Source organism: Vitis riparia, chromosome 1, assembly GCF_004353265.1.
Source record: "Vitis riparia cultivar Riparia Gloire de Montpellier isolate 1030 chromosome 1, EGFV_Vit.rip_1.0, whole genome shotgun sequence".
NCBI classification, from domain to species: domain Eukaryota; kingdom Viridiplantae; phylum Streptophyta; class Magnoliopsida; order Vitales; family Vitaceae; genus Vitis; species Vitis riparia.
In genome coordinates, this window is record NC_048431.1 from 3,037,673 (window position 1) to 3,054,916 (window position 17,244).

At 35.1% G+C, this 17,244-nt stretch overlaps 2 protein-coding genes across 4 annotated transcripts; both read right to left on the reverse strand.

Annotated features, from left to right (window-relative positions):
- Positions 1–1,835: 1,835 nt before the first annotated feature.
- LOC117914619 lies at positions 1,836–3,429 on the reverse strand. Of its 2 annotated transcripts, none has more exons than XM_034830027.1 (3): positions 2,933–3,429; positions 2,754–2,835; positions 1,836–2,163 (listed from the first exon to the last, which is right to left on the reverse strand). In XM_034830027.1, the coding sequence occupies exons 1-3, from the start codon at positions 3,047–3,049 to the stop codon at positions 2,021–2,023; spliced, it is 342 nt and encodes a 113-aa protein (XP_034685918.1). In that variant the 5' UTR covers positions 3,050–3,429; the 3' UTR covers positions 1,836–2,020. The 2 variants fall into 2 exon arrangements, with proteins under 2 accessions (XP_034685918.1, XP_034685927.1); XM_034830036.1 differs by having other exon boundaries at positions 1,836–2,160; positions 2,933–3,423.
- Positions 3,430–4,166: 737 nt separating this feature from the next.
- On the reverse strand, positions 4,167–8,770 carry LOC117914607. Of its 2 annotated transcripts, XM_034830014.1 has the most exons (7): positions 8,333–8,419; positions 7,245–7,308; positions 6,834–6,910; positions 6,590–6,712; positions 5,586–6,428; positions 5,239–5,458; positions 4,167–5,139 (listed from the first exon to the last, which is right to left on the reverse strand). In XM_034830014.1, the coding sequence occupies exons 2-7, from the start codon at positions 7,258–7,260 to the stop codon at positions 4,598–4,600; spliced, it is 1,821 nt and encodes a 606-aa protein (XP_034685905.1). In that variant the 5' UTR covers positions 7,261–7,308; positions 8,333–8,419; the 3' UTR covers positions 4,167–4,597. The 2 variants fall into 2 exon arrangements, with proteins under 2 accessions (XP_034685905.1, XP_034685895.1); XM_034830004.1 differs by lacking the exon at positions 7,245–7,308 and having other exon boundaries at positions 8,333–8,770.
- Positions 8,771–17,244: the final 8,474 nt, after the last annotated feature.

Genomic DNA, 17,244 nt, shown 5'->3' on the forward strand with positions numbered 1-17,244 from the left:
TTAATAATATTAAGTATTAAATTGTTTATTTTTTAAATATCATATTTTTATTAAATATTAAAAAGTAAAGAAAAATCAATATGTTTTCTTTTTCATTTAAAAAATGTCAAATATTTTTTTTTTCATTAAAAAAAATTATAATAAATCATAAATAAAATAAAATAACAAACAACTTAAAATCTAAAAACAAATTAGTAAAAAAAAAAAAAAAATCCCCTCTTACTCAATTTGTAATTCTAACACATTTCTATAAAAAAAAAAAAAAAAAAAAAAAAAAAAAAAAAAAAAAGAGCATCCTAATCATTTGAATTGAGGTTGCAGTTATGTGGATCCTAATGATCAGCCTTTTAACTCTAACCGCTTTAAATTAATGGTTTAGATATGATTGAATGTTGATGTTGAATCCACTGTTAAGATGTGTTGAGATCATGTGATTCCTTCTAACTCCACTTCCATCTTAGTAGGCATCAAACTGTTAAAATATCATTCCTCACACTTTTGGGAGAGGACAAGTCCTTCAAGGAACCCTCTCATCAACCACCCATTTGTTGGGCTTTCACAATTGTGCACATCATCAAGTGTTCATCAAAAGCAATACCTTGCATCTTCCGGGACAAAAAGACCCATGCCTCAGCAGCCATGGGTTCATGACTTAGATTGATGGCCACAAAATTTGATATAATTTGCTAATACTATTCAAACTCAACATGTCGTTTTATAGATTTATACAGTGTAATTGGACTTAGTCAAATTTTGTATCAATTAACGTAACTTATTTAATAAATAAATAGTTTTTTGCTCAACTTATATAACAAAAATTCAAGTTGAATTGACCTATATAACAATCTTGTTCATTAAACTAATTATAATTTTAAACTATTTAACATATGTTTGAATTATTTTAAATTTGTTTTTAAATAAATAAATCAATTGAATCATAAATATATTTTATTAGCATATTAATCACATACATTTATTCAAGACCTAACCCAATCTGATTATTAAATGAGTTAAATGGATTACACGACGTGTTATATGATTAACAATTGGGTAATATTTAGGTTTATATTTTTGACGTGATTATTATTTATACCGGATTTGGCTTAACCTATATAATACAATACTTATATTTTAACACGACACGAACATGACTTACTAACATTGATTATCACTTGTCCTTTGGACCGAAATCATCTCACAAAATTAGAAATTAAAGAAAAAAGGGAAAATTATTAAGTTGTATGGTACCACAAGGCCAATAAAAAGGCTTGTAAATGGTGTCAAGTTGGAAACTAAACTGATTCATCATAAAAGATTTGATTAATTCAAAAACTTAGAAGAAGTTCCACGTACTAATGGCAAAGGAGCGATAGCACATATTCATAACCATCTGATAAAAATTAGAGGGTATTTATTTTTTTATTTTTTTGTTGAAAGTAATTTGCTTTTAAACTTTAAATTATTTGTTTTTCTATTTTTTTATTACTTATTATAAACTTTTTGTCCAATAGAAAAAACATGCTAATTCTTCTTAAAAAAATAAAATATTATAAAAATAAACGATTTAATACTTTAACACTATTAAGTATTAAAGTTCTATTTGGAGTTAAGTAAAAAAACAACCACCACCTTAATTTTGGAATCTGATTCAAAAAACAATGAAAAAGAAATTTCATGAGAATAGTAACAATAGCTCTGTTACAAACCTTCCTTGCTTTACCAACAAGGGAAAGCATTTTTGCCTTCATTTCTGCTTAGATTTGGAATGAAGCTTCCTTTCTTGTTCCAAAAGGTTGTTTTTCCCCTAAGAGGAGGACAAAAAAAAACCTAACAAGTTGTGATCTCATGCTTTCTACTTAATATATAGCATTCAATATAGTTGATTTTTGTGATGAAAAAGTAGTTGATCGAATATTTGCTTTTATTATATACATAGTGATGTATATTTACACGAGTATTCAAAACAAGCACATCGGTCATATATAGCTTGTTGGATCCTGTTGTTTCTGACTGGAAATCATCACCATGAATTGCAAAATATCTGCTTGATCAGAGCAACTTTGCGAAATGGGTTCCTGTATATGGCAGCAACTTGACTTGTGGGTCTACAAGTGAGTGTTACCTTCTTCTCCAACACATTCACTTCCACCGACTCCATCTCTGCTGTAAAATGAGAAATTAATAGACATATTCACCACTTCTTGCTCATCAAAGATGAAAAAGGTAAATGGAAAGCTTGACTGGAAAGCCGTGATTTTGTGTCCAAGTAATGGGGATCAACTTATATGTGGATCCAAATGAATGCGGGCCATCATGGTAGATGGGATCTTATGATAAGGCATGTGTGGACCCTTCATGAATCATGATATGAGAACTACAAAAATGTTGGTGTGAGGTCTAGGTAGAATAAACTTCATTGAAGAACTACTTCCAAGGAGACTATTATGGAGCTTTTTTAGGGGAAAATAAAAATTATGCTCCAACTTGAAGCAATTCTCAATTGAAGTGAGTACCTGGGTGCTGGGCGGGCTAACTAGTAAATCACAATGACCCACTATCAGGAAGAAAGCAAATGGACTACTTTTTGGTTGAGAGAGAATGATTCCTTACAGAACTTATCCAATTTGTGTGACCACTTTTCTCACTAATACTTCCACTACTGTTCTACCTCCTCTGAAAGCTCAAGTGCTTCCAGAGATACCCAGGAGAATTGAGGCAGAACACTTCCTTAAAAGGACACAAGCAAAACTCACCATTCATTCTTGAAATTATAGCAGCTATTCTCTTTTGGCATTCAACACACTGAAAATCTGCTGAGATGACAACTTCCTGGATCTGTACCAAATCATTCATATAAAATGTCATGATAAAGAAGCACAAACCAGAACAACACCAACATCAGACATGAGAGAGAGAGAAAGAGTATACTAACAAGAGGCATAGTTAAGGATTCAACAGAGGCAAGGGTAGTTCGATGAATCTGTGAGCTCCTTGACCTTTTGAACCCAATTATAGGAAGCTCCTTCTTGACCCCATTCACAACCGCCATGGCTTTGCTTTGTGATCATTCAGACATACGTAACAGGGGGGCTTTATAAAGGATACAAGGTGGATCCGTGTTTGAGAGAGAAGGATGGAGGAAGAAAAGGATCTAACAGCAGCTCCTACTGAACTGACAGAGCAATCCCATCTCTTTTAGAGATGTTTGGAGTTGTTGGAATGGAACATGTTAAAACAGCATAGCATAGTGAAAAAGGCCGCGGGCTGAGTTGACAGAGATGCTTTATTCACCCGGGCAGCCCCACATAATTTCTGTTCCATTTTTTCATTATACAAAATTATTGCTTATGGGTTCCGTAGAAGACCAAACTCTTCTTACTGCTTACTAGTTCCAATAATCAATCATTTTACCCTGAGAGCTTGGGCAACAGCTGCCCAAACAGCCAACCCAAGCTTAACTCATGTAAAAAAGCACTTCTCAAATTTCGTGGTCTTTGCAAGTGGCTGCTAGTATGAAAGCTCTCAAGTAGGTTCACTTCTACTTGGTGGAAGATGGGGATAGAAACTTGAAAATTCAACACTCCGGCTCTGGTTAGGTGTACCCAAGCTCTAAGTCTTATGTGACGGCTAAGAAGCCTAGGCCTATCTCTTACCTCAACGACTTTCAATTAATTAATTATCTAATGCTTCACTGCTTTACAGTTGCCATTTGTATAGACTTGGTGTACAATATTATAATATAGATCCACACTGTTAGTCTATACGTCTTATCCAGAGAAACCACCGAGTCAAATTGCAATTGGAGATTGAGATCAACACGGCAAACCACCTGTATAGCATAAGATTTACCCACGAATTAACAATGTTTTCTGGGTCATGCTTATCATAGGAATCGAGTGATTATAATATTTGTCTTTATGGTCTGTAGTGTTACATATTGTAAACATTGGAGATGTATAATGACAAGGAAACCGAACTTGTATTCCTTAGCATTGCTTATTATACATATTTGAAATGAAAATTAAAAATAAATTAATTAATTAAAATTGTAGCGTGCATCCCACCAACTCTTTCTGGCTGGTCCAATCCTCCCCCCCGTAGAAGAGACAAACGAATATCCTAAACATGAAGTGCGAAAACAAACAATTAAAAATTAATCCACAACATAAAAAAATTTGGCCCAAGTCAAATTCCTTATTAACATAAGAGAGATATACAGATTACATTGAGCAGCAATATTCCTGCAAGCACTCAATGTGAGAGAAACTGGCCTGTGACTCCTATAACAGGGAAAAGAAAATTAGAGCTCTAGAAGGTTATTCTACTGCACTCAAAACTGCCGCCAATGATTGAAATGGCACCATCGGACGCTCAGGCTAGTGTTATATATTGATACAAGGGGGAAAAGCACTGGGATGCTGATGCCATTACTCCTCAAATGATCGTTCCCCTCGTGGACAAGATTAGTCAGGTGCTGAACCATGAACAAAGCCGCATCAAGTTGATGCACTTAAAAAAAGGGAAAATGCCACTATATAAGAATGAACATTAATTTTCCATAACTAATTGAGGGCAATTACTCCATATCTGCAACTTGTCACCTAGACATAACCAAGTTTGTTAGAGGCGGCACAACGGAAGAACTAAACATGGAATCCCCCACATACTTGCAGTTCTCACAATCAACTTTCAAGGATTTGGGAATAAAAAATCTATCACAAGCATGAGATCCCATAATTTCTGAGGCGCTTTTACTGGTATTAACATTGACGTGTAGCTTCTGAACAGAGCCTCCACTCACCCGTCTTCTCTTCCTTGATGTCTTCCACTTCAACTGGGATAGCGTATCATCCTTCAAAAGATCTGGAACGAATCCCAAGCCTTTTAATCTATCATTTCCTGAGTCCAACTGAGAGTTTACACATCCACCTTCATCCTTCTTTGACCATCCAATATCACATATTGCAGTTTGTGCTAGTTTGCCATCGGAAGACTTACTAACAACATGCGCTGATTCTCTTCCAGATAATATTGAGGTCACAAGATCTGGCCTCTCCTTCATATGCTTCCAACTGTTTTCATACCATTCCTCAGAATGTCTCAAGTCACTGCGACCAAAGACTAATTCTTGCTTTTCTCCTGCAAAAAAATATAAAAGTTTCAAGATATGCACAACTCATTGATTTCCATTCTGCATTAACATGGCATTTAATATTTGAAAGGGATATCTTTTCAAACCTGGGAAATAAACATGGATCCTGTCTTCAGATTCTTTCTGAACTACAATTCCTTCCCACCAACCATCATGCCACCATGCATCCACAACAGAGCCAACATCAAAAGCCCATGACACTCTGCCTTTGTTAGAACCAGGGGGTGGTGGGCGAACAGTTGTCCTCCCACAAATCCGAAGACCCGACTCATCAGGAACTGCAACCCTAGATGCTAAAATCCATTCCTAAAAACAGAATAAAATATTTAATAAGATATAGAAAGTGGACTATGCTGATATAACAACAATATTAGAAAAGAGACAGTTTCATTTACTTTATAAATAGAAGATCATAATAACACTTGATGATTACCTCCAGATTGCTAGTTTCATCAGCCGCATCCATAATATCTTGATACCGAACCTTCACTTTACATCTGTGCTTCTTGATGATCAAAGCTCTAAGCCAACAGCCTCTAATGCCACTGTCCTGAGAGAGCACTTCAACTTGTGAGCCTATTGCCAAAAACTGCGGAAGCTTTTGTTTAATAGCCTCTTTTCTATGTATAAAAGGGACAGCGGAGCCATCTTTTAGAGCGCATGTTTCAGGTTCATTTCTGTAATCAATCAAACTGTTACTGATATTTTGAAAATTTGCACGAGATGCATCAACTGACTCTTCTTTGTTAGTCAATTGCAAGCATGCATCAGCATCTTCTGACCGGCAATGCCTCTTGTTGGGTCTGCTCCCTGAAGCGTCATTGAGGTTTCCTTCAACGCCAACATCATCTGATGACTGAGATCTTACATCAGGCATTAGAGTAGAAGTGTACATATATCTGAGTATCTCCTGTTTCCAGTAACCTTTAACCTGTGTTATGTCAAAGGGCTTGACCTCATCATTATCAAACTGTTTGTGGCAAACAAATGGTTCCAACTGGGTATGTGTAGCCTCATTCAGAAATTTCTCAAAATGCTGGGGACCAAGGACAGTTGCCAATCCATCTATGCATTCAATGCTGAGATCTTGATGACAAAGAGAAAAGAAAATCTCTCTGTCATTAAAATTGAGAGGCAAAACAATACCAACCTCATCAATTTTATGAAACCATCGTACCACAACCATCCTGTTGCCTCTAGAGTCCTCATACATATCTTCCAAGTAAGCAACAAGACGCTTATCCTCTTCAGCCAGTACATACACAAAGTCATGAACCTGAAAGGATATAAACAAATGGTGGCACACATCAAGAAAAGAGTTCAGTCACGATAGGAACATAAGGGGCAAAAACAGAACATACATATGCTACTAAAGTTGTATTAGATTAGAAGCACTAAAGAGATTATATCAGAAAAATAATCAGAAAAGGAACTCACTGAGATTTTAATTCCATTACGGCAAAAGGACTGATAATGGTTCCGTCTTTTCCTGCACGTCCATGGAGATCCCAACCACAAAAATTCTTTGGTAAAATGACCCAACCTTTGTAACTGAATGTCCTGAAAGGAATAGATAAAAACATGAATAAAGATATAAATCTCAATTATATCAATAAACAGTTATTGCCAAAACTTGAATAAGACAGTAAAGGTAAGAAGCAGTAAGTTCTATTATTCACACCTTAAGGCTGTCAATATATGCATCTTTATTATTTTGTGATGGACCAGTTGGTTGGGGTGTCTTGGGAAGAGATAAATCTGAAATTTTAACAAATGGATTGAGTTATCACAGAATAGAAACAAAATAAACAGTGCAGCATCAGAATATAATAAAAAAAAAATAGTAGATCTACATATACATAAAACCAGGAGAGAAATATGTAAATGCTTCACCAAAAGAAATCCAACAACACCAAAGAATTTAAAAAAATAAATAAATAAATACATACATAGATGAGGAATGCACAAAGATAAACAGGGAGTTTAAGATGCAGGTTGGAAAACACTTTTAAGAAAAAAGAATCAAAAGAAGATATATTCAAGGAATGAAAACGAAAATTGGCCATGGAATATAGGACATATAGATCTTAACCTAGAATTGAGGGCATATGGATTCCGATGCTCTCAACCAGCTCTTTAAAATTGAATTAATATTCCTGCAGCCCAGACCATTGTCAGTTCTCAATAACATGAACACCAGATATACAATGAAGAATAACTCATAATGTTGGAAGAAGGTTGGAAGGCTAAGAATTGCAAAAGTGAAGGAAAGAGACTCAAATCCTTCCTTCCAGATTATTAGGGAAAAAGGGGCTGGCCCAAAAGACAGAGACCAGAGGAAACTCGTTTTTATCATTAGATGACCAAAAAAACTGAAGCAATCTTATTTTTAGGGATTTCAAGAAATTAAATCAAAATTCAAACAAAAGCATAGAATTTTGTATCATAAGAAAAACATAACGAATAAATGCCGCAAATATAAAAAATTGAGAGTTGTATCCTTTGAAACCAGAAAAAGAACAGAAGATTGAAAATTTATAAAATGAAACATGTTAATCTGTTTTCCTCAATATCAAACAGGAGGGCCAGGGGAGCCGCAAAGGAGAAGAAAAAACAGACAGAAAGTATTGCTTCTGGCCCAATGGGAAAACAAATCCATCTTCCTAGGAGTAAAATCTACAAAAGGATGAACCACGAAAACTACATCTACACGGCGAACCATAAAGAACCACTGCCCTGCCCTTCAAAGATGGTATTAACAATGCCCAATAGCCTGTCCGGATCTGTAAACCCTAATTATCATAAACGAGATTTACTCCATAAACAAGGATTAGGATCGCTGAATAGCTCGATTGAAGAGCATGAAAGAAACGCAGGATTTATCAAACCTCCGGTTTGTTTAATTGAGAAAAATACCAACGGAAGTTCCAAAGGGAAATGAAAAAAATTTGCAACAACTCATTAAAATTTAGGAGATAACACCAGCCTCTGTAGATAAATTTCATTAAGACCACTCAGATCTACCAAAAACTCTTATTCAGAGAAACGCCTTCCTCAAAATACAATCCCAAAATGTTGTAGAACAAATAACAAAAATTCCCCTTCGCGTCAGAATTTATTTTTTTAAAAAAATAAAAAATTTAAAGAGCAAAATTTCTTCAAGCAAAACGGTGCACACACCTTGAACTAGGGAGTTCAACCAATCAATCACCTCTCTTCGAGACCGCAGCTTCACCAAAGAGGAAGATGGCGCAGTCGAAATAAGAGATCGATTTCGAATCGCGTAATGATAGGACATGTGCCTCAAACTCTTTTCTTTGCCTATCACAGCCAGATCCGAAGAGCCGTCCTTTCTCTTCAAATAATAATGAACTTCTCTTCTTCCTCTGTCGCTGGACACGAATACCTCCTCCCACCTCACGAACGCAGACGAATTCGTCGACGACGGCGATGTCGCCGCCGGCCTCTCCATCTCCTCTGAGGAACCGCTAATTCAACCTCAATCGCAGAGAAATCACGAGCCCTAGAATCTCCCTCCTCTTTCTCTCCAGACGCCTTCCCTCCCTGTCTCCTCTCTCTTTCTCTCTCCACAATGAGAATGAGGGAAAGGGAGTTTTGAATGGCTTTTTGAAATTCAGGAAAGCTAGGGTTTCGAGATGGCGAGATACAGATCAACGGCCGTGATTGCGTTGGTGGAGATAACACGAAGGAAAGTCGTAGGAAATTGCGGGAATTACTAAGGCGGTTTTGTTTTACCGGAAATACCCCTGCAATTTGCGTGAATTACTGATCGCTTATCCATCACATGTCGTATAACGTTTTTGTAAACGACGATCAACAAGTTGCGCGACAAGTGGACCCCGCAATTTCCGGTGTTCAAAATGCAGAACACTCGCTTCCTCTCCTCGCCAGCTGTCATCGTTAAAAAATTTTCCCAATCTTCTCCTTTTCTTCTTTTGACTACGACCGCATTTTTGCTACTCCTCTCCCCGCTCTGTTTGTTCTCCCGTTTTGCTTTTTGAAAATTTTGGAATTAATCACAATGAGTACAGATTAATTCCAAAATCATGTAATTTAAGTCATATGAAACGATTTTCATTTCGTGATGGTTTGGTCTATAGAACATGTATTTCACGAAAATTTGGTAGAATCCAAACTTTACTAAGATTTTAATTAACCTTGATTAAAAATTATTAAAGAGTCATCGAGCCAAGATTCAGTATTTCTTATATGTATTTTTGACTGCTCCCTAGTTGGCCAAACTTTGACTTTAAACAATAATTTTAGTTGAACTGGGCATCTATCGACATATTTTCCAGAGTGTGGAGAAACGAAGGATTTTTCAGCCCTAGTCAAATTTTAACGGCTAGCCCATTAGTACTTATCACATGATTATAGCTTATCTTTTAATTAAATTTGATCATATCATAAAGATAATTTAATCGAAAAAAATTATTTGATAAATCTTCCCATAACTGGGCACCTTAGTTTACATTTCATATTTCAATTTTCTTGCCTTTGATCTCCGAATCCTTTCGTCCAGATATTTCTATTTTTAATATATTATTCTTAATATTTTAACATATTTAAAATATTTCATAACGTCAAATATTTTTATTTCTTTATTTGAAAAAAATTGCCATTGGAGTTGATCCATGATAGAACGGGGCAGTGGCTGGTCCAGTGTTGGCATTTTTGGATCCGCAACGCAATAATGAAGGGAAAAAGGTTCATAGGGTCAGACAAAGATGCCACGTGTGAAACTGAGCTGCACCTGCATCACAAATTTGACAGCGTCAGAGCAGGGTAGCCTCCTCCGTAAAAAAATAGTAAAATATTTATTAAATCGAATTAAAAAAAAAAAACAAAAAACAGAAAAAGGAAACGGAAGCATCGAGAATAAAGGTGAGAGAGGGTGACGTAATCCATAGGAAACGGATCCAAAAGACAGCTAAGCCGGCCCCAAATGGGGCCTCTTTTCTGAGGGCGGGAGAGTGCTCCACGGAATCTTTTTTTTTGTTATTATTATTATTTCTCCTCTGCCCAAATCTCTCCGGTTGGCTCGTTCAAATCTAACCTCAACTTCCCCCGGTTTTCACCGGTTACAGCTATTACCTATAATCGTCTTTTCCTTTTCCTCACTTTTAAATTTATCAGCCCCACCATTGCAAGGGAAACGATCCGTCATTAAAACGCCTATTTATTGAAACGGATTTAAATAAAAAATTATTAAAACCAATCGTGCTAGAAAATTGAAAAAAAAAATAAAAAAAATTGGTGATTGGAACTTTGCTAACGTATATTTGATTAATAAAAGAGAAAATTTCATTAAGCATTTATAACAAAATACGATTAATAAATTTTAAACTATCTGTTATATTTTTTATCCCATCAGTCTTTTTTTTTTTAAATAAAATTTATAAAATTAAGTTAATTTTAATTCATTTATTTTGTTTATTTTAGACAAAAAAATTTATTGTTAATTTCTTGATATAAGCTTTATTTAATATATTTGTGGGTGACGGAGATTTTGAATCTACTGTGTCCATGGGATCTTTTGGGGTCTTCTTATTGTCATTTTTCTTTTGAAATTTATTTTTATTAATTTACTTCTTAATATTATATTTTTTTAGGAAAAGTGGATTTAGAGTAATTGACTTAAAAAATAATCTTAATTTGTATAAATCAGTTTTATTTTTTTATAAAATAATGCTTTTATTTATCACATTAACAACATTGATAATTTTTTTAATGTAAAAACTAATTTAAAATATAAAAAAAGTAAAAATATAATCAAAACTAAGAAAACTTTAAAACTAAAAAAATATAAAAATAAAATATAAACTTTCACTTCATTAAACACATATTAGGAGAAAATATAGATATTAAAAATGAGTGAAAATACATGTCAATATTTTATTTATTTAATTTTTAAGTTTTTTATTTTATTCATATTTAATTTTTATTGTATTTTTAATTTTTTAATTTATTATTTTATTGTTGACGTCAATTAACAAATTTTTATTTAATTTTATAAAAAAAAAAACTTAAGAAGATGAATGGGTTTAGATAATACAAATAATTATTAAAATATTTTATTTATAATTTAAAAAGACTTTTCAATTTCATCTTATATGATATAATAAAAATTTTATAATATATTTATTTGTAATATATTTTTAAGTAATTAAAATAATAAATTATTTTTTTGATAATTTTATTTAATATTATCAAATAAAGGGATATTTAAATAATTAATTAATTTTAATTACTTAAATTTTGAAATGACATCATACGCTTTTGTTTTTTTTTTTTACTTATAAGAATCCAGTATTTTTTTCTACTTATATAAATACAACAATGTAGACCCCCATGTAGGGCTTGTTTTGCTGCAGCTGATTCTTGCCACGTGGAAGAGCCCCAGCGAGCCACGTGTCGCCTCCTTAGTGGCTATAAGGGAATCAGCCTTGCTTTTTGGGAAGCAAATCAGAGGCTGACACGTGGGGGTGTCTTCTAGAAGATTCCTGCATGCCGTTAGCAGAAGCGGAAGAGAGAGAGGCTAGAGGTAGTGGTGTTTGGGTGGCTGTTTCTGCAGGTTGTTAGAGGAGGGCAAATCCGGGAGAGAGGAAGAGAAGAAAAAGGAAAAAGAAAAGCTGCAGGAGAGGAGATATTTTTGGAGGAGGTATCCTGGGTTTTGGTGAGACGACAGAGAGCTTTCAGAGAGGGAGAGGTTTTGGTTTGGTTATTTTTGGGCGGAGAGAGCTTTTAGAGAGGGGCTGCCATTAGAGAGTGACAGCGAGCTTTGGGGTAAGAAAGGAACCAAAGAGAAAAGAGAGGGAGAGAGGGTTTTCCAGGGAGAAGAGGTTTTCGTTTAACTGTGAGGGAGAGATATTTGGTGTAAGCTGCAGAGGGGAGGAGAGTGAGACTTTTCTGGAGTGCTTTTTTTTTTTTTTTTTCTGGGGGAACGAGAAGGCTATATTTACTGAGGAAAGGAGTAAAGGAAAAAAAACAGCAAGGTTTGATCATCTCTCATCCTATGTTCTTATTTCTTACCTCATCTTATATGATTTAGATGCTCACTTTGCGTTTTTGCTGATATCTAGACGTCTGATTTGTTTATCCAAGGAGGAAAATCTGCTTCTGATTTTTGTTTGCTTGATCCTTGTTTTCTCTTGTATGAGTTGCATATAGGTTGTACATGGCATTTGAGTTTTAAGTTTATTTAAATCCTCCCACCAGTCATTTTTGCAAGCTCTTTGATCTTCATGAAGCAGGTTTTGGATTTAATGGCATTATGTCCCCTTCTATATTGCTATGCTCTCCTTCTTCTTGTTTGTTTTTTTTCTCCTGTTCTTTTTCTTCGCTTTTCTCTCTATTTTTGGCATCTTTTGGAGAGGTGATTCGTTGGCTCGAGAGGAATGCAAGATAGCAGGTTGCTTAGGGGATCATATCTTTTCAAGGAGGGAAGATGGGTATTTTTCGTGTTTGTTTCGGGGATATAGGAGTTGGAAGCGTATCTGGCAGAGAGAGTTGAGTTTTTGAAGCCTGCTGATGGAGGTTTTTCAGAGGGTTCTGTAAGCTCCGGATGGGAGGAGGAGTTTTTGGAAAAGCTTTCATTGCTCTGGAGACATTTTGATGAGGAAGTTTTGGCAGATGAGATTTTATGATGTTATGAGGTATTGTTGCGTTTGACATCGGATGATTGGGTTTGTTCCCACTGGAATCAGCTTCTGGGTCCTTTGAGATATCGGGTATCGAGGATGCTGAAGTTAGAATGCCAAGTGACGAGTTTGAGGGAATTTCAGGAAATGAAGAGAGCACAGTCATGTTACAAAAGGTTTCTCTTGGTACTGTAGAAGAGCAAGATGTTTTGGTGGGATACACGAAGGACTTTGAGAGGGCACTTCCAGCTGATTTCGTGAAGCTATATAAAATTTTCAGTGGGTTGTTCCGAATTGATTCAACCTCAAGGTGCTCTAGCTGTTGATAGTCTCCTGCCTCTGGCCCATTCCTTTATACGCATTTCCTAATGTATAACCTCCATGTTCATGCATACCATCACCATTTCTCTATTCCATTAGCCTCATACCCACTTCACACTTACATGCTCACCACATCCGCTCTCTCTCTCCGAATACGCATGGTTTATACATTGAAAACCCATATCATACTCCACTTATCGTATTTCTCTCTCTAAATCCTATCATACCCATCAATCATTTTTCTCACCACCCTTCATGCTACATTCCACCGAAAGCAAGTTTAATATGCTCCGACCACGTGAGTAACCAGCTGAGGAATGGTGCCGACAGGCAGTGGAAACGCACAGACGTGAGCTCCACCAGATCAGGGTCGTGGCTGTGAGCAATACCAAATCGGTATTCTTCCATTCAGAAGTGTATATTCCCGGCCATAGGTGTTTCAGCAAAAATCGTGTTTAAGAGACCATCAAGAAGTTTTTTTTGAAGCTTCCGCTGGGTATGAAAGCCAGTCAATCTGAAAATGCAAAAAGAACGTCAGCATCTCATGGTACTTGGTTATTACACCGAGATATGGGTTCTACAGTCAAAAACTGTAGCAGTGCCAGCCATTTAGAAAAATAGTACCAGGGAAGAAGTTGATCTTGAGCAGAGTGGAAGTGATATGGTTGGCCAAAGGGACAGTGGTAGTGCTCATTGCGACAAGGAAATGGTGAAGATAAAGGAAGATAAATCTGATGGAGGGGTTCAAGAAAGAGGTTGAAAGGGAGACAAGGGAGACCTGTTCATGCGAAACGAAAACGTGCCTTGCGCTCCTCAAGATATGGCAGAATATGAGACAACTCTCTCAAATCCAAGACTATTTAATCATTCCTGGTCTCTTTCGCAAACTTTTTGTTGCCAGCAAATTTTTGAAGGACTCTGCAGATTGCGCCGATGTCAATTACACTACTTTGATTTTTCACAATATCGATTCATCCGATACCGTTTGTGTCAATGTCGTGATCAAGGCTTACTCTATTAATTCTGTGGCTCCTCAATCTCCAGTGTACTATTTCAAAACGCTGAGAAATAGATTTATGTGCAATAGTTTCACTTTCCCTCCACTGTTTAATTGTTGTTGGAAGACGGGTTGAGCTGAATGTGGAGAGAAGTTTCACGGGCAGGTTATTAAGAATGGCGTTAACAAGACGTTGCCCGCGACTCCTCATCCTATTGCTATCTCTCCTAGTTCATCTTTGCCCACATCCTCACCTTCTTATTATTCAAATGGGTCAGCTGAGTCGCAGCACCAAGTTCCTGATGCTACGAAGGAGTCTGTGTGGGAAGCGGCAGTGAGTTGACGAAATGCAAGGAGACTACTATCAGAACCTTAGGAATGCAATATTTAATGCATTGGCTGTACTTAAGCTATTTGACGTAGCTGGATGCATGCATGTGTTAGAGAAGTGGGAAAGGTAACCTTACCCTTTTATCCGACAGTCATTTGCTTTGGTCGAAAAGGACCCTCAATATTGTTGTTGAGTGGAGATTGACTACTTGCTGGCAGAGGACGAAATTATCATTGGAAATTATTGCCATATAGATTTAGACAGCCTCGATTGTGGAGTCCCTTACTTTGCGTGAATAAAAGTAATTGTGATGGACGCGACCCTGTGTACCTTGAAGTGCGAGCTCCTCCTAAACAGGACATGAGAGGTAATCAGTAATGTCTTGGTACCATATTCAGCAGTTCATCCGACATTGATAGCAGCAGAATATCCCCAGAAATCCATAGAAATTTTTGTTAAGAACTAACCTTCGCACCTGCCATCATCACTCCATCCGGGGCTCATCTTCATGTACTTCTAGTTGCATTGGCCATCTTTAGTATAGGCCACCTTTGGGCCATGTGACATTCTTGGATTCTTTTATTTATTTATTTATTTATTTGATTTTTTTTAAAAATAGTCTTCTTAAACCCCATTTGGTAAATATTTTCTCAAATTCCAAATTCTCAAACTATTCCAACTTCCCCATTTTTCATCATTAAAATATTTAGATTCCAAAAATCCTCCCATTTTTAATAAAATCTTGCTGCCATCTTTCTTTCTGGCAAGCAATTTTCACACATCCTCTGTTTTTAAAATGTTTTAAAATAAGCAAGAATCAAATTCCGTAGTTCCGAATAATGGAAATTATGGAATTAATTCATGCAAAAATAAACGGGCTTTGGTGGGGGCCCTACATATGTGATTTCATGATTGGGTGATTATTTGATTGACTTGTTTGCCATGCATGACTGACTTATTTCTATTCCTTGACATGCGCATAAATTATATATGTTCCTTGTTCACTAATCCTGCTTCATGATAGCGCATTTGTCACTGGAGATCCAGGTACGCATCCACTTCCACCTCGGTTATCCTCTATTGCATATTCTGATTCTCATACATGCATGATTGATGTGGGTATTCATTGATTTTATTCATCCATTGCCATGTCAGCTTCATTTTATTAGTAGAGACCCGACTTTAGGGACTTAGAGGGGTGCTACGGTCTTTACCGTACCTTCCCGATAAGTAACCTGACCCCCGAACCCGATCCGGTTTTTCGTAGATCGCCTTTTCCAAAATAAGGAGTCGCACTTAGGGTTTTCTTTCTTATTTTGTTTACCCTTTAAAAATAAAACAAAAATAAGTGGCGACTCCAAGTCATTTTCAAATAATCAATAAAAATCAATTTTTCAAATAAAAATCGAGCTCGCCATCGAGTGGGAAACGCATCGAGCGGAAATGCGGGGTCCACAAACAAATTATAATTCCATACTAGAGGCCTTTGACACTTTAATGTTTAGTTTTATTAAACACTATTTCAATAAATTTTATGAATTATGTTAAGTATTTATTGAAAATTTGTACATTAACATTTTGTTTATAATACGTGGACGTTGTGTTTGAAATTCAAGATCTTTAAAGCATTGAAGAGCCGGGTCTGTCCTTTTGAATAACAAGGTGACGTGGCAGATGTGACCCAATTCAACAACTTTAGGGGTGACTTGGGCATCTGCACGTGTATTTTAATATTTTTAAATTTTTTAAATGCCGATTTATTGTATTTTATATTAGTTTTATTTTATGTGGATGGAGACATTGAACTGTGCAAATGTAAACAAGCCTCGTCTTCCTTAAATTCACCACATGTCTAGCTTGAGTGCCTGGCGACTACTTCAATTCGACCAAAATTATACGAGTTGTTTATTTTAGGAAAAAAAAAGGCTAATTCCAAACTTTAAAAACGTGTCTACCAAAAAGAGAAAGGAGAGTTTTGAATGTGGGCACTATTTTTTAGATTTATTTTTGGGAAACATGTAGATCAAAATAAAAAGGGATAATTGTGTTTTGGGCCTAGTTGGGCCCAAAAATTAACATTTGGTCCTCCAACCACTCATATTTAAGCCAAAAGATATGAGATAGTAATCGACAAAAATACCCACTTGACTCATTTTTGTCTTTATTCTACTACTTGCCACTCTTCTTTCTTATTTAACTATTTTTGGATTTTTCATTTTTTTAAAACTCTTTTATAAATAATTGAAAATTTACATTATTTTTTATTTTTAAATTATAAATAAACAAAAATTATATTAACGATTCAAAGACTATTTTGGAAAATATTTTCTAAAAAAATATTAATTTAAATAAATAAAAATTATCTTTTACATTTATTTTTATAGTTTACATTTTAGAAGCAAATAATTTAATGATTAAAATATCATTTAAAATAAATATATTCACTATTTTAATTTTTTTTTATACTAAAAAATATTTTAAAGTTTTTTTTTACTATTATAAAATAAGAAGTTCAATTTTTTTTTTAATCTTCTTCCTTCCTTATTTTAATAACTTTTTGAACATGACTTTTAGTAATAAGTTATATGAAATGCTACAAATTTGTTTATTAATGATTTTTTTTTAATAATTTGAATTAATTTTTTTTTAATATTCCGTTACAATTAAAGACGTAAAATAAATTTTATGTTATACGAAAAGAGCTAATAAAATATATTCATAGAAACAACGATAAAAATATTAGTTTTGATGAATATATTCGATAAGTTGATTTTAAAGATAT

What these genes read in the sequence shown, in the direction of transcription:
- LOC117914619 (XM_034830027.1), bottom strand. Translation starts at nt 3,049, where the DNA reads ATGGCGGTTGTGAATGGGGTCAAGAAGGAGCTTCCTATAATTGGGTTC. An exon ending in AATCCTTAACTATGCCTCTT is followed by an intron (nt 2,836 to 2,932) that starts GTTAGTATACTC and finishes GATTTGGTACAG; the next exon opens with ATCCAGGAAGTTGTCATCTC. An exon ending in TATAATTTCAAGAATGAATG is followed by an intron (nt 2,164 to 2,753) that starts GTGAGTTTTGCT and finishes CTCATTTTACAG; the next exon opens with CAGAGATGGAGTCGGTGGAA.
- LOC117914607 (XM_034830004.1), bottom strand. Translation starts at nt 8,624, where the DNA reads ATGGAGAGGCCGGCGGCGACATCGCCGTCGTCGACGAATTCGTCTGCG. An exon ending in ATGAAACTAGCAATCTGGAG is followed by an intron (nt 5,459 to 5,585) that starts GTAATCATCAAG and finishes TTCTGTTTTTAG; the next exon opens with GAATGGATTTTAGCATCTAG. An exon ending in GATCCATGTTTATTTCCCAG is followed by an intron (nt 5,140 to 5,238) that starts GTTTGAAAAGAT and finishes ATTTTTTTGCAG; the next exon opens with GAGAAAAGCAAGAATTAGTC.